Consider the following 26,801-nt stretch of genomic DNA (forward strand, 5'->3'; position numbering starts at 1 on the left):
ACTGCGACTAAACAATCTTCTACAAATCTTTTGCATCTGCATTTCCTTTACTTATACAAATACATTGTACACAATGCTCCTATAAATGCACATATGCATTGTGCAGTGAGAGAAGTGCATAAATAGAAGGGGCAGTATGGTGCAGTACGGATGGGCAAGTGCTCATGAGAACCCAGGTGGGAAATCCCAAGGGATGGCAAGGTGGGATGCCACAGACTAACTACTGGAGCAGAGGAGTCCCAAGGGTGGGATGCATCTTAACCTTAGCATCCCTTTAATCACGTTTTTTTCTGTCAATTTAATAGGTTTTTATAAGTCAAAATGTTTCATGGTGTTACATCACTGTATATTAGTTATTAATCATTTCTCTTTTCATACATATGAAAGAACTATAAACCTCTTTTAAGAAACATGTTTTTTGCAACTCATACATGTCTGTCGTTATCAGCAGCGCATGCTGGGGATGTAAACCATTGTTTAATTGCCTACGGCATAAGACTCAACCATGACCCCAGCCCAACCAAACCACCCCTATTATACACTGCACCTACCCTGCATCCAAGCTGAATGTCCACTATACCCTAATAATGTAACCAATGGCCAGTGCTCATGGCTTGCAGCTATGGCCAGTCTCCAAATTCATGGGGCATTGGCTTCGGCCATGCAACATTCCCCAACAAGCAAATCACAGCACACATTTGCATTTGCCGAGGTCCAAGCACACTACACAAACTCCAAATGTATATTTCCAAAAACATGCTTTCACGTCCATGCTAATGCTCGTCGCGCAAGTTTGTTGTAATCTAGTCCACCACTTCAGGCTGTAACCGCAAGCAGAATATTTGTTACCATTCAAACCTACTCCTACTGCCATGCCACATGGCCCAATAAGCAAATTACAGTACACATTTATCCTTGCTGACGGCCAGGCCAACTGCCCAGACACCAATGTTATATCACTGTGCTGTGTACTTACATTTTCACACTTTCAAAAAAATAAAACACATGCCAGATCTGCAATCCATCTAGCACTTCAACCTGTATTCACGATTAGATTTTTTTCCCCATTCAAACCTATCCCAATTTCACCATAGCCGATTCCTGGTGGCCGTGCCCACTTTAACCCCATTGCTGGTCCCTCGTGGTCATGGCCAGTAGCCAGATTGTCCGGGTCATGGCCTATGGCCATGACCCGGACAATGTGGCCGCTGCCCAGGGCCACAGGCTCTACCTCAGTCACCAAAGGTACATCGCAATTGTTTGTATCTACATTATGACACTTTTCAAAAAATAAAACACGGACAGATTTGCAAAACCATGCTTTCAGGTCCTTACCAATGCTCCTTGCACGAAATTGCTGCACATCCGCTCAAGTTTTATTTTTTGAAGTGTAAAAATGTATGTACATAAAATGATTATATAACTTAGCCCCCACTTGACAAAATCCATTCAGTCTTTGCACACACCTTCAAGGTTGGGTATATAATCTTTCTGAAAAATGTTGTCCACATTAGTGAAACGGCATCAAAGTTATAAGCCATCTAAAAAAATGTAGACCCCCCTCTAATTTTGCCCCGCCTGACAAAATCCCACCAAACTTTGCAAAAGCATTCATATCTAGGTCTAAAATCTGTTTGCAGACTTCTGTGCACATTTGTCAAATGGCACCATATTTATAAGCCTTTAAAATATTTTGGGACCCCCCTCAGATTTTGTACCCTCCTGACAAAACAGCACCACACTTTGCATAACCATTCAAAGTCAGGCCTAAAATGAAATTCCAAAATTCCATGCAGTTTCATTAAGTGGCGCTCAAGTTATAAGCCATCCAAAAACTACTTATCACCAACCCTGTAATGCAGAAATAGGCATAGATGTCCAAGAACATCTCAGATGTTGGCAAACATCACAAGACTGCCCCAGATATTCAGACTGTTCACGGATGTCGCAGTTGAAAAAACACCCGTTTTGGGGTTTTTAAGGCCATATCCCATCCCATCCTCATCACCACTCACCTCCCCAGAGATGGTTTCATTAGTTCGACAAGTGCAATGTTGTGTTTTTTTTAATGTTTTCACCGCTGTGTTCACAGACAGCAACTGTCCAAGAATCCAACATGGCAGACGTTTCCAAAAAAATCGGACACACCTCATGCTTTTCACCATCCAATCAGCAGGCGCGTCTGATGTCTGCAGACATCACACCGCCCTCTGCACCAATCGGAGGGCCGTCCGCGAAGCGAACAGGGAAGTGAGTCTGAGGACTGCACCCAAATATAATTTATTTCTACCTAAATACTGGACGGATTTACACAAAATGTACATGCCACTCTGCCATTTTGAAGCCTTGCACCATGCCCTGGACGAGAGGGCGCAAAGTACCCGAGTCAAAGGAGGCCTCAGACGAGAGAGGATTCAGCTTGGGTCTTGCACCCGAAGCAGAGGCATCGACCTCAGATCACTCTGCTAGGCGCCGAGCCCTCAGCCAGACGGCCAGTAGTCATAACGCCCTGACCCACGACCTCGGAGTGAACTCCGGTAGCCTGGAAGCCATCAGCACCTGTGCCGGTAGCCGTGCTGGATCTAGCCGAAGACAGACTCTTGGAGGTGGCACTCGATGATCCCTTACCCTCTGGGGAAGAAAAAGTGGACCAACTTAATTGCCCCTCAGAGGACAGCCTGGTACGGCCTCTGAGCCCCTCAGGCTGGGAGCCAGTAGCCTGGACTCCCTCATTTCCGTTCCCGGAGTGCCCGGAAAAGCCCCTGGACTCCTCAACCTTTGAGCTGGTACCCTTAGAGGCCTTGGGCCTGTCAAAACCTGAATCTGAGGAACCCGGTCTGTGGGAACCCCGGGGAAATAGTCACCGCACTGTGGAGCTGTGCTGAACAGAGGGCCTACCTTATCTTGACGAGAGATCCTGGAGACGAAGGAGGAGGTGGAGAAGTGTGGAAGATCTCCTCCACTGTGACAACCGATTAATCAATGGCATCTTACCAAGAGCACTGCAGGCCGAACATGAGTCCCAGCAGTGGTCGGGCCCCAGAGTGCATGGGGGTCCAAGGCAAGGAACGAGTGGTCGCATGAGGCACATCTCAGGAATCCTCCTGCAGCTGATTTGTGCCGGGGGAGGCAAAGCACCGAAGGGAAGGGAAATAAGAATTAAAAAAACAAACAGGGAGCAAGCAGAAAGCTAAAAAGTCCCTGCACTGGCTGCAAGGTCCGACACCGTCTGTGTGGAAAAAAGGGACTGAGGTGAGGTGCCGGCATGGCGGGGCATCGGCACGGCATTCCCATGCCCGAGGCTGCGGCCCACGCGCTATACTAAACTTACAGGGGAAGCTCTATTTTTCACTGCCAAAGGTTCGGATACCATCCCCATGTTGGGGAGGCCCACAAGGATGAAGGCAAGGGGACAGTAGTATGTGTATGTGGCTGCCCTAAATGTCAGATGCTGGCTGATTTGCATAAAAACATAGTGCATTTTGGGAACATAGGAATGACCAGCAATTTAGAAAACATGCCAGTGGTAGTAATTCAAACATGTATTCTTTCGGACCATAGCATTTATTAGGGAAAGCTACCAGTCTGTGAATCCACTCGGTTACTTCCAGAAAATAATATATAGTAACTATTGAAAAAACCAGTAGGATACTAACCTGATAAGGAGTGACATGCCATCAAATTGCCATCCATGTTATTATTATTAGGGAATTTGAGCACGGACCTAATTTATTGAGCATGGACCTAGCTTCAGGAAGCAACGGAGGGATTTACAATCATAAGGGAAGAACAAAGTTAGAGGGCAGAGAAACAAGAGAGTGGGGATTTAACAACCGGGGAAGGAGGCCAATTGTCAGCAATGGATCTACAAGTAACCAGGAGGGAAAAAGTGGATATCAGATCACCTGGTCTGAGGTATGGTGGTGAGTGGACGGTGTATGGACTTGGGTGTTAGGGAGGAGTCATTCCTTGAAGGGGAGGGTCTTGAGCTCCTTCCTGAACTGTAGCAGTGAGTGAGTAAGTCATAAATTGATGGGGAGGAGGCTTCCGGAGTCTTGGTGTGTAGATTGTGGCGAGTCAGAAGAAGGATATGGACTCTCAGTTATTAAAGATAGTAAAGATAGAATGCCTAGTTGTCCCTAACTTTCCCTATGACCATGGGGGATACTTATCTGTTTTACTAACTACAGTGCTCGTTCGTCAGTCTTGAGTTTCCAAAGAAAATAGGTCTGCCGCCCAAACTACCCTAACACTAAGAGAAAACTAACGTAGAGGTACTGCTAGTATCAGTCTTTAAATATACGATCCAAAGATAGTCTCTTGTGACTTCTCGTATTACTCTCCTTAACTTCTGTAGTGGGGAACTGAACTTCCTTCCTTCACTTTGATATGATAGGTTATTTATAACGCGCTTAATACCCAGAGATTTCTAAGCGTGGATCCGGGAATCAAACCTGTGTTGTCTTGTTTTCAAGGCGAGCAGGTTGCCCCTGAGCTGTCCTCCCGAGATAGCTTTCCTTTTGAGTGAATGTGATTTTGCTGTAACTCTTTCAGCCTTAGGTTATAACAGTTCCACTTCTCTTGGGTCACTTGCTTTTGCGACATGTTTTCCTTCTTTATGCTTAGGATCATCCCTTTCTTTGCCTATATTATTGTATTGCTCTTGTACAGCATAGCGAGTACATTTTTCCCATTCCCAGGGTATATTTGTTCTCGCACCTCTCTCCCTCTGGATTTTTATCCAGCTTTTCTCTTGATCTGCAAGCTTGGTCTCTATCTGGTTTTCACTGTGACAAGTTAAGTGTGTGAAATAATGATGGTCACTGTATTCACAATCTTCATATCTACTTTGTTTCGATGGTAACCCGGTTTCATAATGCTTACTGGGCCAAGTTAACTGTATGGTACAATGATTGTCTCTTGCCCAACAACTGTCATAGTAATTTGGCTTCAAAGTTAACTATCACGACTGGCCACCAGGGGGCGCGCGGATGTGGTCTGACTTTGCGTGAGCTCTGCCACTTTGGGTCCCTAAGAGGGATTGAGCCTCCACTTTGACGACCCCCCCAAGATTCTACGTCGGTGTGCTGCCAGCAGAGAGCCCCCCCCCCCGTTTGGTCGAAAACCCGATCGAAAATAGACCCCTGCAAACCGGAGATATACGTCCATCAAAAAGACGCCACACGTAACAGCTCCGCGGCCTGCTCGCAAGGAACTGCGCAACAGTCGGAAGCGGACCCTAGGCCTGCCGAACGAAGAACGCCTGAAAGACCTAGAACCCTGACCACGGAATTCGCACTCCCGGTGACGTCCCGCGCCACAAAAGGAGCGGTACAGCCTCGGTCGAGTCAGCGGAGTTTCCGAAGAGCGAGACCGGGCTAGGCTAGGCCCTGGAACAGCACTGAGCGGGGAGACGGTAGGCCCGCCCATCCCATCTACCCCGTGAACAACGGCAGCATCACCACGCAGCGGCGGCTCGGACCCCTCGCACCCTAAAGGTTTCGCCTTGCACAAGAAGAAATCGCCCCCAAAGCGCACTCTGGGTAACCCAAACGCACTACTGAACCCGCACCATGGTCATATCAGCAAACGCCTAACTTACGGAGAACACCGACGTCGAAGTGCAGAAGGTAGGGCCCCCGATCCAGGGGTGTTTGCCTCCTCTGACCCCCGACTCCGTCTCCCCATCGAACAGCATTGGTGATACTAAGGAACTTTGGGAGAACCAATGGACATTAGGGAGAAACTAGCCACATTCTCCTACGTCTCGACTTCTGCCGAAAACTATGCCCCCATGGCGAGCCCAAATCCCTCGGAGAGTGAATCAGCAGCTACCAAAGGAGAAATTGCCACCTTGCTGGGCGAAATAAAGAATATGGGTGCCAGCATTGGCTCCAAAACTGACAAGATTACCCAACGTCTAGATACCATGGAGGAGAGGCTCGAAGGGGTCGAGAACAATCAAGCGTCCATAGACACTCTTGAAGCGCAACTCGACCAACGGATGACCGAACTGGAGCAACGAGAGGAGAGCTTCAAATTCAAGCTTGATGACTTGAAAAACCAGGAGAGGCGGAATAATCTGAGGATTTTCGGAAATCCCGGAACGAGAAGGGGAAACCGAGAGCGATCTGAAGAATACCCTGCACGAGATCATCAAACTCTTAGTTGCCGACGTTGCAGTTGATGAACCTAAGACGGAGAGGATACACAGAGCCGGAGGGCCCCCAGGCGGACGAAGATCTGTCCTCGCTCGATTCCACCGCTTTCAGGACAAAACACGGATCCTCGAGAAAGCAAGAGGTAGCGACTCAATTACCCTCCAAGGATCCCGAATCTCGATATACCAGGACCTATCATCCATGACCCTGGCACTCCGACGCACGTGCGGGCCTATCACCAAACATCTGAAAGAAAAGAACATAAGATACAGGTGGGGGGTACCCCTTCTCTCTGTCCTTTGAATATAACGGAAACAAAATCAAGCTGAGCTCAGAAGGGGAGATCAAGGCGTACATCTCCGAACTCCTTGGATCCAGCGCAGAGGAACATGATCGGGGAGACCCATGCTACGAAGAAAAAGGATGGCGTATACAGGGCCCCAGAAGGAAACGTGTCAAGGGATCAAGGAAATTTCAGAGAGGTAATACCCCCCCAGGGGGGGGGGGAGAACTGATGAACTACAACACTGGTAAAACGACATATACTTTAATACATATGTCCATGGCCTGAACTGTGTAAGGATATCTAGGGTAAAAAAAAAAGATCCAGACCATGTACACAAAGATGGGGGGTGAAGGGGGGCTCAATCAAGATTATGATGTTATAATAGTCTTGGGGACCCGAGGCGATGGTCCCTAAAGGTGGTTCGATGCGGGACCAGTGTTTTCACCTGGGTCCGCACGGATGCCGTCAATGTGGGAAGGGTGGAGGGTGGGGGGGCTGGGCAGACAAGAAATGTACAGAGGATGAAGCAATACTGGCAACACGAAGGATCACTCACGGACGACGTGAGTCCCTATGACCAATATACATACTTGACATGGGTCTCAAATCCACAACCGAAATACTGTAATAATGGCACCAATTGAAGAGCAGAAGGGTAGGGAGTCCCTAAGGATAGGAACACTTAACGTGAAAGGCCTCAACTCGCCGACCAAGAGATCACTAGTGGCGAGGGAATTCCATAGATCTCAAATAGAAATTCTCCTTCTACAAGAGACAAAGTTTGCCAAGGGTGAGGAGAGAGGAATACTTGGAAAAAGAGGGGGAAAGGAATTCTGGGGCTCGGGCCCACTCAGGAAAGGCGGAGTCGGAATCCTGATCAAGAAAGGAATTAACTTCGAAGTGGAAAGACCTGATGTAAGCGGGCGGGCTCTCCTGATATCTGGGACAATCGCAAAGGTCAAAGTAACAGTCGCAGTAATATACTCTCCCAATGCAGGACAAGCCAAGTTCCTAGAAAAGACAATACCCAAAATAATGTTGGAAGCATCCGGCCAGGTTGTTCTTGGAGGAGACTTTAACCAGTGGGCAGACCCGACCAAAGACTGGGAACCGGGCAACCCTTAGATAAGAAGCCAAATGAGAAGTGAACGCACTGGACTTTCAGACATAATGGAGATATATGATCTACAAGATGCGTGGAGAATTAAACATCCTGATGAAAGGGGTTACACATTTTACTCCAATCCGCACAAAACATACACCAGGATTGATTACCTGTACCTCACCAAGGACCTCCTTGACACCACAACGCTATCAGAAATAATTCCGATAACATGGTCGGACCATGACATGGCCCTGTCAGATATAAGATGGGCAGACTTACCTGTTTCAGGAGGGAAGTGGCGCTGTAATGAAAGCCTGCTGAAAGATGCAGTATTTAAAGTTGAAATGGCAACTGAAATCGAGGAATACTTCAAACTAAACAACAATGGAGAAGTCTCCAAGCAGACAGTATGGGAGGCGGCAAAAGCTACCTGGAGAGGCATCTTGATACGAGAAGGATCTACCAAAAAAAGAGAGAGAAAGATCTTTGAGCACAGACTTGGGTCTGAAATTTGCCAACTGGAGAGCGAGAACAGAGAACACCTGGGCACGGACTGCGACAACATCAACATGGCACAACGTAAAAGGGAAGAGCTAAAACTATTGGAGCATGAACAAATAGCACGCAAACTCCGATTCCTCAAACAGAAATTCTATGAGAAGGGGGACAAGGCCGACACACTATTGGCAGCCAGACTCAGAGAACAAAGGGCAGAACGGAAAGTCAAAGAGATAATTGAAGATAACCCTACGAACCCCCTAACCCCCCACACTATCCCAGAGAGTTTTGTCAACTTTTACGAGGCGTTGTACACCTACGAAGTGACTCCAAGGGAATCAGGTACAGTACACTATCTCTCCCAGGTAGACATGCCCAAAATCTCGTACCCCGAAACTGAGCTCTTAGAATCCCCGATATCCAAACCTGAGGTCCAAGAGGCAATTAAAAGACTAACTATAGGTAAATCCCCCGGAGAGGACGGTTATACCACTGGGTTTTATAAAACCTTCAGCAACCAACTGACACCATTCCAGACAGAGCTCTTTAACGAGATATTAGAAACAGGGACAGCCCCAACTCCTTTACGAAGGCGCTAATAACAGTGATCCCAAAGGAGGGAAGAAACCCCAAACTTTGTGCTTCATACCGCCCAATTTCATTGCTCAACTTGGATGCAAAAATTTACACCAGGGTACTAGCCGCTCGATTAGAAGTACTGATCCCTCACCTCATACACAATGACCAAGTCGGATTTATAATGGGTAGGCAAGGGGCTGACACCATGCGTAAAACTCATCTCATCCATGCATCACCAGACCTACCAAGTGACCCTGCCCTACTGTCAATAGATCCATAAAAGGCGTTTGATAGAGTGGAGTGGGAATTCTTGAGGGCAGTCCTTTGCAAGGTGGGGATAGGGCCGAGATTTAGGAAAGGGATACAAGCAGTATACACATTCCCAACGGCATCTATCTCTGTTAATGGGGAATACTCTAGATGGTTTGGCATGGGATGTGGTACTAGACAGGGCTGCCCCCTCTCAGCTATACTTTTTGCGCTCTCCCTAGAACCCCTGGCCCAAAAGATACGATCCGACTCCAGAATAGAAGGCATGCGATTGGGAACAAAAGAATATAAGATAGCACTTTATGCTGATGACATACTTCTACACATTACCAACCCCTCTGCATCTGTCCCCCATGCTCTCCAACTATTAGAAGAATATGGTAAACTCTCTGGGTTTAAGGTGAACAAGACTAAATCAATATTGTTCCCTTTGCAAGGAACAAAAGAGGAAAACGAAACCAAGTTCTTGCCCTTAGGCCTCAAACTCGAACACTCTGCCTTTAAATATTTAGGCATCCAGATCACTAAAAACATAAAGGACCTATACAAAGCCAACTTCCCTCCCCTCCTCCAGAGCTTCTCGGCCGATCTGAACAGGTGGGACAAACTCAGGATTTCGTAGTTAGGGCGGATTAACGCCATTAAAATGGTATGCCTCTCCCGATTCCTGTACCCTTTCCAGATGCTACCTATCGAGATACCAAATGCGTTTTTTTGACGAAGCTAAAAAAACGCATGCTAAGGTTCCTTTGGCAGGGAAAAAAGGCGAGGATTGCATTCAATACTCTGACGCTTTCCAAAGACAAAGGAGGGGCAGGTCTCCCCGACCTGCGAACATACTACAAAGCCTCCCAACTACGCATCCTTATCCCACACTTACGTGAACACAACCATCTACAATGGGTCCACATGGACAACCATTACTTCTTGCCGGCCACTGTGTTAGAATGGCTATGGACCCCTCACAAAAGGATCCAATGGAAAATTAAGGGCCACCCGATATTGAGTACCATCTGGAAAATCTGGCAACCAAGCAAAACAATGAACAAGATCACCACCTGGCCGTCCCCACTTAGCCTCTTATGGTCCCCTGGGTTGCCAGTCAATTCGTCGAAAAAAATTGGTCGACCAGACAAATGGTCGAAGCAAATTGGTCGAAAACCATTTCGTCGAAATTTATTTTTTCTATTTTAACCCTTTATTTATTTATTTTTTGGGGGGGTCCCCCCAACCCCCTTTTTTGCCTTAAAAAAACCTTTTTTTGCCTAAACGAACACCCAAAAAAAAAAATATAATTTAAAAAAAAAATGTGACGAAATGGTTTGACGAAATTGCGTCGACCAAATGTCATTCGACCAATTTGAGGTCGACGAATTGACTGGACACCGTCCCCTGGGATAAACGATCACATACCTGAGGTAGGGAGATGCCAATCCTGGTACGAGGCGGGACTCGAAAGGGTAGGGCAACTCCAGCAGAAGGACATATTCATTACTCTCCCAGACCTAACTGATGCCCTAGGGATAGGCCCACTGTCCACCTTCCAATACATCCAGATAAAAGGAGTCCTCACAAAATCCACATGGAAAGAAAAACTGCAGAGAGAACTCACACCATTCGAACAACTCTTGGATTCTAAGTCTGAAATGAAGGGTTTGATATCGGCTATGTACAAGGAACTTATCAAAGCAGGCACCGGGTCCACAGAACATCTTAGAAGCAGATAGGGGAGAGACTTACGAGAGGAGAGAGACCCAGAACAATGGGAAATGATATGCAAAAACGCATCCAAGACGTCCTTATCCAGCCAATATAAATCACACGCCATCAAACTCCTACATAGATGGCAATACGACCCACTCAAATTGTCCAAGATGTTTCAGACTCTGAGCCCGAAATGTTTGCGAGAATGTGGAGAAACTGCCGACTACTGACACATGTGGTGAAACTGCCCACGCATTAGAGTATTCTGGGAGGAAGTCCTGGCATGGATTAAGGACATAGATGGCAAACAGAGGGACGCTGATCCACATTTGGTTCTCTTCGGAATGGAAAAAAATGAGGACGAATGGACTAGACTTAGGGGTCTTGCCCCACACTTATTATTAGCAGCCTGTGCGCTGCTAGTAACAAAATGGAAATCCAAAAAGGTTCCAAGTAAAAAGGAATGGATCAATTTATCAACCAACATTTATAAAATGGAATTGATCACGTCTTCCCTGCATAACAAAGCACCGCAATGCGAGACCTTATGGTTGGAGTTTCGAAGCACACACCTCTATGAGACGATGCACTCCCAACCCGAAAACACTACACGATCTTAAATAAACCAAGAATCCCAAAACATTCAATGCAAGCCAGCTAAGACCCATGATTCAAGCAAACCTCATAATAGTGAACCGAACATTACCCGCTATGACATGTCAACAGAGAAAAGATGCCGAAATGATGTCTGCCCAACCACCGGGAGGGAGGGGGGTGGGTATGGAGAATGTTATTCTGATTGTTACTACTGGAGATCTGAAACGAACGCAAGGACGATGAACTGTATAATGAGACTCTAGTTTTGTTCTTTTGATGTAACCACATGCTAACAAGAGTTGTAACAAGTGAAACGCTTGAATCTTTTGTTCTTTTTTTTGTTTTTCTGTTTATTTTTGTTTCAAAATCAATAAAGCCAAATAAAAAAAATAAAACACAATTCCCTACTGTGATGAGTTAACTGGTTGTGGTAATGATTGCTCTGAATCTTCCCGCACTTCCCGGTCTCCTGAAGACCTTTGGTCTTGCAGGAGGATGCTATCGGAGGATTTCTCTCTCTGGTATTCAGTCTCTCTAGGCTTTGCGGACACCGTCTATTCTCTGGCTTCCACCTGTCTCCTCTCTTGGGATCCCAGTGCTTGACCCCATGCCTGGATGCTGTAAGGCCTCCTGTTGCTGGTGTTGTCAGTGATGTTCTTCGGATCAGCTGTCCACCATGGATTGGCTTCTGTGGTCTCGCCACCACCTCTTCTTGGGGTCCTGCCTTGCTGCTTCTTCAGCGTTTGAGACAGCTGCGGGTTTGGGGTCCTATATTGGCCATGTGAGTGAATTTGTAACCCGTGGGCATCTCTCTCTTTCTCTCTCTCTCTCTCTCTCTCTGCATCTCTCCCTCTCTCTCTGCATCTCTCCCTCTCTCTCTGCATCTCTCCCTCTCTCTCTGCATCTCTCCCTCTCTCTGTACGTCTTTTAACATGCTCGTCCTAGTATGATGAGCGTCATAAATTAAAAGGGACAAGATCCTTTTCCATAGAATGATTTCCTTTAGTAGTTTCTTTGTCCCAGTTCTAACAGTTCTGGTCTTCTTGTGTTGTAAATGGTATATGTAGACTGAGGGAGTTCCACTTGGGAACGGAAGTCCTTGTTCCCTTAGGGGGGGGGATCTCTTCCGGTGAGGTCCCACTTGCCTCTACTCCTTGGGAGGGTATAGCGGAGCGGGCTCACCTCCCTAACCTCACAGGAAGGGGCTCCCCCAAATTCCATTGATTTGTCACAAGATGGAGAAAGCCTGTAGTCTGTTTTTTCCTTCCTGCACTGGTGGAGCTCAAGTCTCTACATGTCCTTGCTTGTGGTGGACCGTAGGCCTCCGGGATGCTGAGTTTCTCAGAGGTAGCTTGGGGACATCAGGGGGACAGCCTTGTAGATGATGCAGCAGGATTTGAAGATGATACAGGCTTACAGCGGGAGCCAGTGTAGTTTTGTGAGGATTAGGGTGATGTGGTTGTATTTGCAGAGTCCTTTGATGAGTTACGCTGCAGCATGCAGGACACATCTCAAGAGTGCCAGGATAGTCACCACATAAAACGCCACCTTTAAGTTGAAACGATTGCGTTGGAGTACAGCTAGGAGGAAGATTGATGCAGGGAGCGATACAACGCTTGGAGGTGTTGTTTGATTATTTACCCATGACATTGACTACCCATTTCCATGCTACCTCGTATGACTATTCCAGCTCACCTCCTGCCTCTGCACACATAAAACACAACCTCCTGGGATCTATTTGAGTAAGCGTTATCAAGCAGTAATATCGAACGTTGGTTTCAAAGTTCCTGCCAGAGATATTTCACAACAGTCAGTTAATGGAGCTATAAATGTGCTACTGCTGTAGTAAACATGTCTTTACAAACTGTGCCTCCAGCTGCTTGATTTATAAGTATGTACATTATTCACTGAAATGCTGTTAAAACAAGCATTGGCAAAACTAACAGTTTATGCTTGTGTATAGGTATTAGATAGACATTTGCCAGGCACTGCCATTAAATGCCCAGGTACGCTGACCAATTTGCAGCTAATACCACTAATGACCAGTTAGTACCATTACAGCACTGTCTTGCAAATGCCTATCCCATGACTACACAAAAGATACAAATGTTGCCATTGCCAATGCTTGTTTCATGTGCAGTGTTCAGTGCTGCCCTTAATAATACATATAGGCAGTCACATGTGCAGTGTGTGCCAGCCTCAAAGCACTGCTGCCAATATTTTTCACATGGCTGTCCACGGTGCACGTATAGTGATGCATGCAATCACTTTACATCCCTTTTAGGTTACATGACAAGTGTGCAGGTTAAGGATAAATTGCAGGTTATAAGAAGAGGTTTTTGAGGCTGCGTCAAGGTGATAAAGGCAAAGAGCACAATATGGGGGGTGCAGTTATTTCTTCCATTAAGGAGATGTGCTATGCCAGTTGCAGAAACTAGTTGAGAGTCAGAGGTTCCTGGGTTAGAATTTCCATCTTTAATCTTTTATGCATTCTGGGGACGCCATGTCCCCTACATAGGCATCGACTTACCAGAGTGTCAACTGGTCATAGAAATAGTGCTGCGCTTCACTGTGATCCATGTCCCACTTCGGAGACAGAATTATATTGTTTTCGAAAAACCATTCATTCCGTTTTAGCGAGAAGCTTGCAGGCTTCCGATTTTTTTTAAACACTACCCTGTATATTGAAAACTTCGTACAATCGAATTTTTGATAAAAATCATACAAGATCAAGAGATGGCAAACATTTGGTGCTTTACTTACCGTTTTCTGATTGAGCTCGTCCATGAGCAGCTCCGAGGATCTCGTCTTGTCCTCCACCTGCTGGGACTTCTGGTCATAGTTGACGGCCAGCTCCTCCAGCGCCTGAAGCACCTCCTTCACCTCATCTTTGGCCGCGTCGTTTTCAATCTGCAGGCGTGTCAGCTCCTCCTGGATCTTTTCGTAATCTCTTCTCGTGGAGGCCAAAAGCTGGAAACAGATAGAAGATCTCAATCTTCTCAACACCAGGCACTAGTCGTAAGCTGCAGACGTGGGCAGCATGCATAACAATCATACAAGATATCCCCCAACTAATTCAAGTTTCCAATTTATTTTTGCGCAAAATGTACACATCCACAATCTATGCAAGCACTACTTTCACCCCAAAAGCAGCAAGGCACTTGATGTCAACATAAATGTGTTACTTGTTTATCTCAGTGATTGTGCTCTGAGGCAATACATACATTGCAGTGGATTAGGAACTTCAACATCCAAAATGAGGTTATCAGACTGTGGCACATGCAGACCTGAGCAAAGAGTTCAAGGGTGTGGGAATCTCTTGCTCTTTCGATGGGACTTGCTACCAGTCTCATGACGTCTCCTGAGGGCAAGGAACCAGCACTGTGACAGGCACACTATTACCACATGAAAAGCGGCCATTTATGTACAATATCACCACCAACATAAAATGCAAAGAGTGTCCAATGCCTAGTCATGAGCGCTTTACCTCTTCTTGATCTACCATCTGCTGTTTCAGCTTCTCGGCCAGCTGACTCTGCTGGTTGATCTCATCATCCTGTAAAGAGAAATGAGTTAACATTTAGTTATTGAATTCCAGCTAACATCAAAGCACACGTTTCTTGAGCTGGACTGAGTTTCTTGTGTCCAAGACAAGCGGGAACATCAAAAAACGTTCTGAAGGAGGAGACTCAATGCTTTACTCATGTGAAGTCCTTGTGATTATATTGCGTAATCAGAGCAAAATACCGTTCCGCTGACAGAAAGGACATGCCCAGCAACATGGCAGCTTTAGACTGTCTCTTTCTGACAAAGCAGAAACAAAGGAGTGTTCCTTCCAATCCCCTACATTATGTTTTAGTTGGAATATGTTTTAGTTGCGCATTTATAACACGCTTAATACCCAAAGGTTTCTAAGCACAGACCCAGGGATCGAACCTGTGTTGCTTCATGCTGTCTTGTTTCCAAGGCGAGCACGTTGCAGCTGAGCTATCCTCCAGGGACCAAGGAGATACGTGTGTTATGTTTTATTATCACAAAACTAACACACGTGTCTCTATAACGACAGCCGAATGGCTGCTGATGAAGGTCACAAAACACTGGAAGCAAGTGAGACAGCATTTCGAGGTACTGAGCTCTTGTAAAACGTCACCAATATTTTCCTACATACTTTTCAAGCTGACACACATTTACTGCATCATAAAGTGCATGAACTGGCCAGTGCCAAATCTGAATAAATTCACTACAAAAACCATATCATAATTGCAAAAAACCAATCTATGCTGGTTCAATGAGCTATTGTTTGTTTATCACTTCAAATAAATCTGGAAACAGGGACATTAATTCACCTAAAGCCCAGGGACAGCAGAAGGGACATCAACCCCCCTCCCCCGATATCACAGAAAGTGATGTCAAATGACCTTTGATCATGAGGCGACCATGGCATGAGCTATTGTGGATGTAAAAAACTTAACAAAATAGTGACCATTGCAAACGAAAGGCTATTTGAGTTGCTAACTTTGAACGCAGCAGAAGTAAAGTGGGCTAAGGGAACACGCTTTGCATACCTATAGAGGCAGGCATGGGCAGCTATTGTCATCGTATGTCAGTTATAGCCCCACGCGCCTGGTACGGTCACTATATGCCAAATACAGCCCCAACCTTCCATGTGCTGCCAAAACATTTAGTCACTTACATGTGGATACTGACATCATAAGCAAATAATGGCCAACATGTCCGGCAAAATCATGGTATATGAGGCATAGCCAGGTGCAGCTTCACATTCCTAGCCACTGCCATGGCATGCAAGTGCCATATCTGCTTGGTATAGTCGCCATATGCAAGGCACAGACTTGTAGGGCATTTGAAGGCAGCGCCTGCAGTGCCTCCTCAAATGTCTCAGAAGAAATCCCATCTAATGCTGGTTAATGCCTCATCACCAGTATAGTCACCATATGTGAAGTTCAGCTTCACCTGTGCAGCGGATGAGATCAAATGCCACAGTAGTGCAATCTGAAGCCCGTTAATGAATCCTATATCTGACATAGTCAGAATATGCAATTTACAGCCATATATACCAAATGCAGCATCCAAAATATTATTCCGAAAGCCACCAATGAACAGAAGGACAACCAGGTGAACAAACAATCCAGCGACTGTACTTTGGGGGGGGGGGGGGGAGGGAATACCCAATGTAATTTGTGATAAACCGACTACCTGTATATAGCCATTGCAGACATGTGGGTAGTTTGCACAGCGCCCACTACTGTTTATAATGTTCTTATTCAGAGACACATCAGGGGTCTACGTGTATGAATAGAAGTAGCAGAACTATGTTACCTGCTGGCATACCCCACGCTCCCCACAAACCCCCATCACCACTCCCCATCCCATGCACAATACAAAGCCCCACACACATGCGCCTCCTGTTTAAGGCAACGTTCTGTGCAGTGCACTGAAGTGCAAGTTTCAACTTCTTCCTACACTTCCTTTAAAACGAAACCATTCCGGAACGGTTTCTTTTTCAAATAAAAGTATAAGAACCGTAAAGTATTTTTTTTTTTAAGTAGAGGAGCACCGCTCCCGCCCACTTCGACCACTGCATCACATGCAGTACGATCATGATCCTATGCATGTTTATAACTTTAAGAGAAACACTATAAGCGATCTGCTGGAGACCGAAATCCTACATCTTAAAAATCATGATTGCCCAGCACACGAGGAGTCTGCGTCAAACAGCTCAAATGAGTGTCAAGACAATAACATGTATTTGTGTCCCCGAATAGTGACTACATAGCATGGCAACAAGTAGTAGCCTTGCCAGAGCTGCTACAAGCTGCCATAACATGGTTTCAAACCAGACTGAATCTCAACAGGTAACTCCTTCAAAGACAAAGGTCTACTTGGTCTGATCACTGCTCCCCTGTGATGAGACCTGGGTGGTCATTGGATCACTTGGGGAGGGGGCGGGTGGGGTAAGCAGGGATGAGGGGTGTGGTATGTCAGACATAGGAGACGGACATCCCAACATGTTTTAACCATGTCAATCTTATTAAAGGAAAGAATGCCACTACTGCTACAATGATGGTTTCCCTAATCTCAAAACAAAATAAATTGGTGCTCGTTAGGAGGTCTTACACAATATTCAGTTCCCTGTCCACACAATCTAACCGAACGTCTGCCCCTACCACTAAAGCAAAAAGTTAACAAACCTAGGAAAATTCTTCTGACCTTTTAGTTGGCTAATGGGGGTTAGTTTCTGAACCCCATCCAAAGAGTGCTTGATTCTCTGGCAGACCACGGGTCTGCTGATAGTTAAAAACAGTCCTTTCAGTCTTTCTCTCTTTCTGTTGGTATTTGGTCCTGGCATCCACCCAAATGCTCTTATCCTTTCTCCCAGGTACTTCGCCTAGCTACTCAGTTCAAATATTTAAAATCTCATTCCAGTCCAATGTTTCTGTATACATGCTCCTTGTCAGCGACAACAGGCCCTATTGCTGAGGGTTTGCCTGCCTTTTTGTAAATTGTAGTCTTTCTTCCCAGCTCAGGGTATCTTATGTCTCGCTGCACTTGGGGCACATCTCTTGCTCACCCCTGCTTGGGTTTTTGGTTTTCGCAACCCCTGGTGGGGAAGCTCAGTGCTTAGCCTGATTTGGCCTACCTGGCTCTTCAGTCCTTCTTGGGCGATCAGTTCTCCCACCCTCTCGTGGGATATTTTGGTTCTCAGCCTGGCACAGGCTACATAGCTTCTCAACCCTTCTGAAGTTATCAATGCTCACATCCCCTGGTGGGGTATCTTGGTTCTCAGCCCAGCGTGTGCTACATGGCTTTTCAACCCTCTCACCACCTCACAGGATATCTCGATGCTCAGCCCGGCATGGGCTATCTGGCTTCTGTGGAGAATCAGAAGTAGGTGCAGACATTGTAAAGACATTTTTACTGTGTGTTATATTTAAATTAAAATAAGGCCCATCTTTCCCTATTACTGAGGGGTGTTCCCTACCTATTTTACTAACCAAGGTGCTCGCCAGTCAGTGTGAATGTCCAGAACAAGTCCATCCACTGTCCAAATCTAACCTATCTGATCCTACCACTAATATAACTAACTAGGCTTGGAGAAGGACTCCCTTCGCCCGTTACTGTGTTTTATCACAGGGTTTTCTTGGCGTTCTTGTTCCGCTCAATAGACCAAGCGTAAATAATCTTTCACTACCCTCTGGATAAAGTTCTTTTAGTGGACTGGCCATCACCTAGTCCTCTTTATTACAGATTGAGTTCTCTTCAGGCTCTTTCTCTCTCTCTCCTGTAGGGCTCGAGACCCTCTTCTATATGTGTTCCTCTGAGATATTTTGATGGCTCAATTTACCATTACCCTTCACCTCTTCCCAGAGTTCTGTTTCATGTAGAAGTCAATCTTTCTGAGCTCATGGGTCTGCACTCCCCAAGTATCTTTTTCTGTTGTAATCTCTTTCCTATCCACAGGATATTTATTGGTCTTTCTGACCACACAGGTCTATGCCCCCCAAGTGTCTCCCTTTGGTGTACTTACTTTCTTACCTCGAGGCAATGGGCTGTTCTTTTCTGACCCACGGGTCTGTGCTCCCCAAGTCTCCCTTTATTCTATTCTCAAGCTTCACTTCGCTTAGCAGGTTAACTTTTCCATTTTTCCAAAGTAACAAACTTCTAGTTTTACTTCTCTCACTCTCTGTGGTTTTCATGTTTCTCTCCACCGTATTAATATAGTTCTGAGGCAGTAATATTTCACCTCTATTTCTCTCCCACTCTATGATTCTCGTATTTCTTCTGACCTCATTAACACAGTTGTGGTTCATCAAATTAATTCCACCTCTTAGCATTAGTACTGGGATGAGTTTCGTTTAGCTCATGAGTCCCACTTGTCTTTCCGGTATTCCCGTTCTGTGTATTACCTTCAGTGTTCAGGGGCAACATCTCCAGTACCTGTAGGTGAATGGACTCTTTTACATTCTTCGGGGCTGTGCGGTTTACTTTTTCACAGCGTCTCTCTCATCTGTTTCGTTCTTGCATTCGGGATACCACTGATGGCGTGACAGATCGGGAGGTGCTTTCTCCTGCTGGTAGTATCGGCGTCATTGTACAGGTGGGCAATCCATCACAACTGCTTTGTGGTCATGCCACCACCAAACTCTGTTGCCCCTTCCTTGGATTTCCTCCTCTCTCCCACACCGGTCCTTGAGAGGCAACATCCCTGCCTCCTTCTGCTCTGCTACATTCAGGGGGCTTGCCCTGGTTCTCAGACGCTTGTTCTCGCTCGGCTTTCCTTCCTTTCTCAGCTCTCCGTCCTTTCTCAGCTCTTTGTCCTCTATCTGTGCTTTTCCCACTCTCCGTGCTTCACACCATCTTGCTGGTTCTTTGGCGCCTCATCCTTATTCAGTCTCCTCGGCACAGTCCATTGGAGACTTGTATTTAAAGTGACAGTCTCAGTTTCTGGTTGTTGATAATTTAGGTTAACTTTATCTTCAGGAAACGGATAATATTCTGGTGTATTGTACAAGTCCATATAAGCATTCACCTGGATGCCACCAGGGAGGTCCTCATGGGAACGGTAGTCCTTGCTCCCAAAAGGGTAAATCTCTTCCTGTGAGGATCCACTTGTCTCGACCCCTAGGGAGGGTGGTGTGGAACAGGGTCACCTCCCTAGCCTCACCCTAGAAGAATTCCCTCAGTTTGCCACACTTCTCAGCCCTACAGGAATTAACAGTTCCTTCAAACCCTTGTGGGGTATCTCGGTACCCAGCCCGGCCCGGTGTGGGCAATCTCATTGCCTGTCTTCCTCCCACTCTTTGGTCTATGCCACATACCTGGTTGTTTGTGGCACTGCTGTTTGAGAGAGATGGTCTCTAGGACCAGCGTGCAACCGTAACTCTGACTTCTCTATGTTCCTCACCGGTCTACAGTGTAAGTACTGGAGGACGCAAGTATGCCGATTCTGGGGCGGCTTCAACTCCCTTCTCTTCAGTGGCTGTGAGCTCCTTAGATTCCCTGCCTTCCTAAAAGTGGCAGCGCTCTGTGGGACTCTGTGTTCCTCCACCCACCATGCCGTCTGTGTGGTTCTGCATCCAGGCTCCTCTTGGAAGGCAGAGGTTCCATTCTCTGCGTTTCTACGTGGATCTATGTGATCACTGCACCAACCATAATGCTGATGAGGAAAAAAATGTTGACTCCCATTACGGAGCGGCGCAGTGATCAGATAGATCACTTCGCATCCATCCCCTGACCCGCTCCCGTCCCCACTTACGTTTACGGTGGCACACTTCTGGGTGTGCCGCCGACTACACCACTTACATGGGAAGAACTGATGCTGCAGGGTCCTTTATCTTTTAAAAAAAAATGTTTTTTACTTTGACACCCCCACAAACCACAACTGCCATTACAGAGACCAAGGGGAGTGGGGGACATCCCCGCAACCTCTGCTCCACTTGGTCACAGTAATGGGAGTCAGAATTCTTTTGAATGTCAACTGTGCATTCAGCTTTTTAAAAGGTGCAGTAATTGTATGTTTCCTTTCTATGCGGCCTTGTCTCGCTCACCCTCTGGCTGGTTCTCTCTCCCCTGGTGTCGGGGTCCTGTGACCTTTATATATTCCTCTCTGCAATGAAATGGGAGAATCCATTGGTTCCGCTCTTCAGCTAAGGATGACAACAAATACAGGTCAGAAACCAAACCATCCACTTTTAAAGGGCCCTGCACATTGTTGGCTATATAGGAATTGAGCAGGGCAATAAACACGTGGGATTCTGTGTTAAAGAGAGGTGGAGTAAAACCCTTACTTGGGGATACCTTGTGCCCCAAGGGAGGGTCACCCCCAGTTGGATCCCATTTGCCCTTTCCCCTACAGGTGTTAAGCATAATGAGCTTACCTCTGTAGTTCTAAAGAGGGTTGTGCCCCATTGGGGAGAAGCAACAAATTCCCTGAATTCGTCACAGGGGCTAGGCAGCACAACACCAGGAAACCGTCCATAGTTTATTCTGTAGGAGGAATGGTGGGAACGAAGAATGTGGGAAGATGAGTAAGGGTGGAAGGCCAAAGCAATAAATTAGATGGACGCAGCACAATTTACTTTACAGTTGACACTAACCCAAATCTCCTATGTGAGAGCAGGAATCAGCAATTTATATGAAAAGGGGAGCCAAAGAAAACTGCTACCAGAAAAACCTCCCACAATAATGCAGCTTCCAAACTAAACTTTTCATAAAATGATTAGCACAGTTCATCGTTCCTAAAGTTCTTCTCCACCTAAATTCAGAGACCGTGATTCATTGTCGTAGATTCACCATGGCATACATCCATGCATCCTTGATAAACAAGGATGAATGGAAACTAACAGAACTTATAAAAATTCTTACACAATAAAATAACATCCACTTTTGGATGTCACGGCGGGTTCGCTAAAATGGATATGGCTTTTCTTAATTTCTATGAAGAAAAATATTGAGAAAGATAATGTGATAATTGAAAAAAAGATTTGATTGGAAGCTCAATTACTGTGGAATGTTCTAACAGCGATGTAAGTGAAACCCAGGGATGGTTTTCTGTGGTTCCCCATTTCATATTAATGGGGGTGGAGAACACCAAGCATTATTCTTTCTGTTGCTAGGGAGTGTGATGAATTGACGTCTGCCCTGTACAAAGATGAGTGGAGGCTAAAGCGCCCATTCAGCCCTCGCACCTCTACAAACCAAGATCCAGCAAAAGCATAAAGGTAAAACAGACTCAATTAAGAAATCTACCTCCTTTGCCTTTTATGGTAATGTGGGAAAAGGGGAAGGCTGCTCTCTCAAGAGGGGTGTGAATGTGGTTCATTAGCAACCCAAATAGCAAAGTATCACAGTTCAAAATAAAGGAATGCCCAATTAAGGTTCTATAAAATATAGACGTTAATCAAACACACTGTGCACAATAATAACCAACTAGAAAACTCTAAAAACCCACTGCCATAGAAGGAGCATACACTCCGCAAAGATAGAATAGCGGCAGCATTCTGGGTAACAAGAAAGGAGGAGAAAAGACAATAAAAACCCCAATGTTCAAAAGGATACATTCTTGAGGTTGCAAAAAGGGATCTAGGTGGCGTAACCAGTCTCTAGGTCCATAAATGGACCAGGAGCACAGTTATCAGCCAATAGTGCTATGTTGCAATGTCTTGGCAGTTAGAGAATGGTGAACCAGGCTTCTCAACACTGTTCGGTAGTTCAAGACAGTTCGAGGTACAGCAGTCGCGGTCGTCCAGACGCAAACAGGTGTTGAAATGGGGTCTAATTGGAAGAAGGTTGCAGTTTGAAGTGGCTCGAAAAATGAGGATACTGGAGGACACCAAGTTCGGTTCGACATTCGAGGTTCAACGGCATACTGACTGATGGCGGGCTGCACAGGCAAGTCGGTTCGATACGGCTCAAAGGACGCGGTTCAGGAAAAAACACCAGCAGCATTTCGGTCAGCGACTATTGCCAATGAAGGGTATGGAGTGCTAACCGGCAGTTCAAGCAATGCAGATGCAGTGGCATTTCTCGGTTTGAGCTGAGGCAAGGACGTGCTTCAGCTGTTGTGGTGGTGAACTTGTTTAAAAGGGGCGGACTGTGGTTCGAAATGTGGTCAGTGACAAAGGCAACTCTGGAGAGTCCTGGTGGTTTTATCTGGTTTGGATTTGCTTGAATCACAGCTTGCAGCAGTTCGATGACAAAACGGCAGGAATCATGCCTTTCTTGGCTCTCAGGAGCTTGAGTCCACTCTAGGGTCTAACACGACAAGAGGAATCCTTTCTCTCGTGCTCCCAACATGAGAGGCTGGCACACACCTCAGAGGGGTCCTGTAGCATGGTGAGGTCCTGAGCAGCAGTGTGGCGGGCAGAAATGCAGGTCTTGTTAAAGCAGTTCACCCCCAATGATCCCTGAGGACAGTTAGGAGACAGAGCTTGCCTCTGACTTGAAACACCTATCTTCACGTCAAAACTGGAGGACATTAGAAAGGAATGTTCTCCAAACAGGATCCAAGGAAATCTTCCTCAAGTCCAGTTGTTAGGGAGATTTTCCTTTTACAAATCTTTCCCTCTGTCCTGAGCCTCCAATCACTACTGCTCGACTCCCTGGGATAGGTTTTAGACTCCAGAGGTGAGCAAGACCTTTTTGTACAACCCACCTCCTGTATGTACTTTAGTTTTGGGTTCACTAGACCCCTCTTAAAAGGGACCCAGTGAGGAGGAGATCTCTCCCCCTAGCCTTTTTGAGTCTAATGCTTTCCTATGGCAGCACCCCCACTGTAGGTGGTATGCTGCCAGGGACCCCTACTGTCCTTACTGCAATGTAATTTTTTGGTTCACTGAGGTGCCCCCAGGTTTGCCAGTGCAGGAGTAATCACCTCATTTTTGTTACTTGTATTTTTTACCCTTTGCATCCTCAATGGAGTACTGGGGGACACTTTGCATCCTCTTAACTTTGTTGCAAGTGACAAAAATTGTTACATTCCAGGCATCCCCTGAACAGGCTGCTGGTAGTTACTTTTTACTCTTTTTTGCAAATGCCTTGAGAAAGGCTGCTGCTGCAGCTGTGATAATGTACTATAGGGGACCATATACTGCTTGTAGTTTAAAGTCCTGTTCACAGTGTCCTGTCCTTTTTTGGCTGCCTTTCTTCCTTACCAGTTGGGGGAAGGCCCTTTCCTTTCATGCACCTTCATGGGTTTCTTACAGAAAGGCTGCAAAGGTTCCCCTTTGTGTGTGAGCTGGCAGGAAGTGGGGTGGGGCTGCTCAGACCCCAATACACTTTCCTCCAGGAGAGTGGCTGTTGCTGGGAAAGATTCTGGAAGGCTGGCTGTCCTGAATTGGACAGCCACCTTCAAGTTTGAATGTTGCTCGTCCCCCTATTGGAGGGGTGTGGTCACCACCAACCCCTGTTTTGGCTATAAGGAGACAAACTGGACATAGGAGCAAAAGTTGACCACTGGACCAGAAGAGATCCAAAGAAGAAGATGACAGAGGGACACCGGAGGACTGCACCAGTGACAGTACTGGACCAGTAGAAACCATACCTTGACCTTCTAAATCGACTTGGAAGGCCTATGCAAGGGACCAGCCAATCATCAGTGCTGCTTGAGGTTGGACACTAGGTTGGACATCAGTTTTCCGCCACTGGTGTGTTGACCGCTGCACTAGCCCTGTAAGGCATGCGTTTTGGGGAAACGTAGTCCCTTTTAGTTAATTTGTGCCAAACATTGGAGAAATGTTTCTAAAAGGTTTTGAGGGCAAGTTAGTATTTGAAAGTTGGTCTGTAGATTGGAATGAGAAGGATTCAGCACTCTCCTGTGAGGCAGCAGGGGAAGAATCATAATAGGACATTAGAGTGTTACAAATGGGAGATTCATCCTGCAAGGCGAAAAGGGGATACCATGTCTCATCCGTGAATACCACTACTCCATCCCGAAGGTTGTCTCCCCCACCCCATGTGATTGTCCCTCATATAGCTGTCCCTAGGGGCAGGACCAAGTAGCGGTTGCCTTGCCCCGGCCACATGGGAGGATGGAACCCCTGGGAAAACAGTGATGACTCCATCGGATTCATTACAGGGGTGAGTGATCATGTGAAATTGGACCCCAGATGTAAGAGTAGGCCATTAGGGGTCCCATCTGTCAGCTTTGCTTTCTGTCCAGAAGATGGAGGAATAATGACAGGTTCAGCCTTTCAGTCTGTTGCCCAAGAGGAACTAGCAAACCCTTCTGCAGTTTCCTCTTCCCTTCTTGCGTCCCAGGCCCTCTGCAATGCACTGGTCACACACGTCACCACTAAAACTCTGGGCATCCTGAGCACCCTCGCTTCTCTCTCCCCATCCCCTTGTCCCACCCGCCTGCCTGCTATGCCCTCCCACCCTCCTCCTACCTCTCTCTCCTTCTCCCCTGTCACACCTGATGAGGTTACCAGAGCTGTCCGCTCCATGAAGGTCTCCTCCAAACAGGTTTCCCCTTGCTCCTCCAGAACCATCAAGGACAACATTGGCTCTCTTGCCCCTGCACTTGCTGATTTCTGCAACCACTCTGGTCACTGGATCTTTCCCCTCATCCCTAAAGCACTCCCCTGTGCACATCCTCCTGAAAAAACCTTCAGCAGACCCTACTTGTTCATCCAACTTCTGCCCTCTCTCTATCACACCCTTCCTCATGAAACTCTTGGAAAAACTGGCCTTCCCCCAACTTACCTCACACTGAAATTGTTGGAGGTCTCCACAACCATCAATCTGGATTCTGAGCATCCAGATGCATGGAAACTGCTCTTCTGAACACCCATGAAGAACTACTTGCATCTCTTGATTCCAACTCTCCAGCTGTCCTCATTCTACTCAATCTCTCCTCTGCCTTTGACATGGTCAACCACTCCATCCTCATAAAATGGGTCTCTAATACCCATGGTTTCTAGGAGCGGGGACTGGACTGGCTGACCTCTTTCCTTACTGACCGTCCATCCCAGGTTATTCTGGGCACTCTGAGAAACCTGAGGCATTTCTCCCATGCTATTCCTGGGGATCCCTGACTCAGGTGGCCTGGGGGGGGGCATCGCTCTTGGATACCAACCCTGTGGGGGAATAAGTGCTGGAGGATCACCTGTGAAGGGGGTCCCTGGGGAATGTGAGAAGAGACCTTGGGCGAGGAGTAATGTCCATTTCTTCTGCATTCACCACTACCCAACAACCCCTCTGTCTTTATGGGATATAGTCAGATTCCCGTCCTACTCCAACCTTTTCCCTTACGGAAAAGAAGAGGGCACCATCAGGGGAAAAGACCATCACTAAACCAGAATGCACATTTTACCTCTCCTTCCATGAAACCCATTTCTCAGCAACCTTACATCCAAACCCCTTTTTTCTGATAAAAATCTACCCTACTTTACTTTCCTTTTCAAAGGACACTACAACTCCTATAATCCCATACTTCTACTACAATACCAAAAGACTGAGACGAGGAAGGGATGGACTAAGAGTATTAAGGTTACAAAAGGAAAACACACTGGGACCCAGAGGACAGACTTCCATTCTGACAGCAGGCTGTCCTGTTAACGAGGACAGGCAAGGTCAGGCAGACCCAACCCTGACAAAACACCTGCAGACAATTAACATCTCACAGGTGCATAAAGGGAGCCTGCAGGGGAAGAGAAGGCAGTTGCTCTTGGGAAGCCAGAAGGGAGGCTGCAAGGCTGAGTCCGGCAGAGGATTCCTACCCAAGTGCTAAGCACTAAAAGCGAGCTGGTGATGCTGGGTGGTGCCTGGAAGCCAGAGCCGAGAGCTGCTCATAGCGGGACATGTTCAGACCAGCGCCCATTCCTCTGGGGCATTGACAAACAGAGGAAGAAGTGCATTCTGGGAAAAGTAGTGCACTGCCTCCCAGGTGAACGACAGAGTTGGGGAGCAAGGAGGGGCAGGTAGTGAGACCCTGATGACCTCAGCCCAAGAAAGCACCAGACTCTGCCCGTCAGCGCTGTGCCACCTGGGCGAGTCTAGTATAGAGAGGAACCTAGTGGAATGTTTGTGGCTGAAGTATAACGGAAAGTAATGAACTCACTCCAAGTGCATTATGGGACTGGTT

At 46.7% G+C, this 26,801-nt stretch overlaps 1 protein-coding gene across 1 annotated transcript in view; it reads right to left on the reverse strand.

The window, feature by feature from the left end:
* Positions 1-26,801, reverse strand: part of KIF5C (kinesin family member 5C) — an 870,858-nt gene that overhangs the window by 260,931 nt on the left and 583,126 nt on the right. Inside the window, exons 13-14 of the mRNA XM_069616501.1 lie at positions 14,688-14,756; positions 13,964-14,170 (exon numbers count right to left, since the gene is read on the reverse strand). Coding sequence (XP_069472602.1) covers positions 13,964-14,170; positions 14,688-14,756 — 276 coding nt within the window. The remainder of the gene's footprint in view (positions 1-13,963; positions 14,171-14,687; positions 14,757-26,801) is intronic.

Source organism: Ambystoma mexicanum, chromosome 9 (assembly GCF_040938575.1).
Source record: "Ambystoma mexicanum isolate Mex_15411 chromosome 9, UKY_AmexF1_1, whole genome shotgun sequence".
Classification (NCBI taxonomy): Eukaryota; Metazoa; Chordata; class Amphibia; order Caudata; family Ambystomatidae; genus Ambystoma; species Ambystoma mexicanum.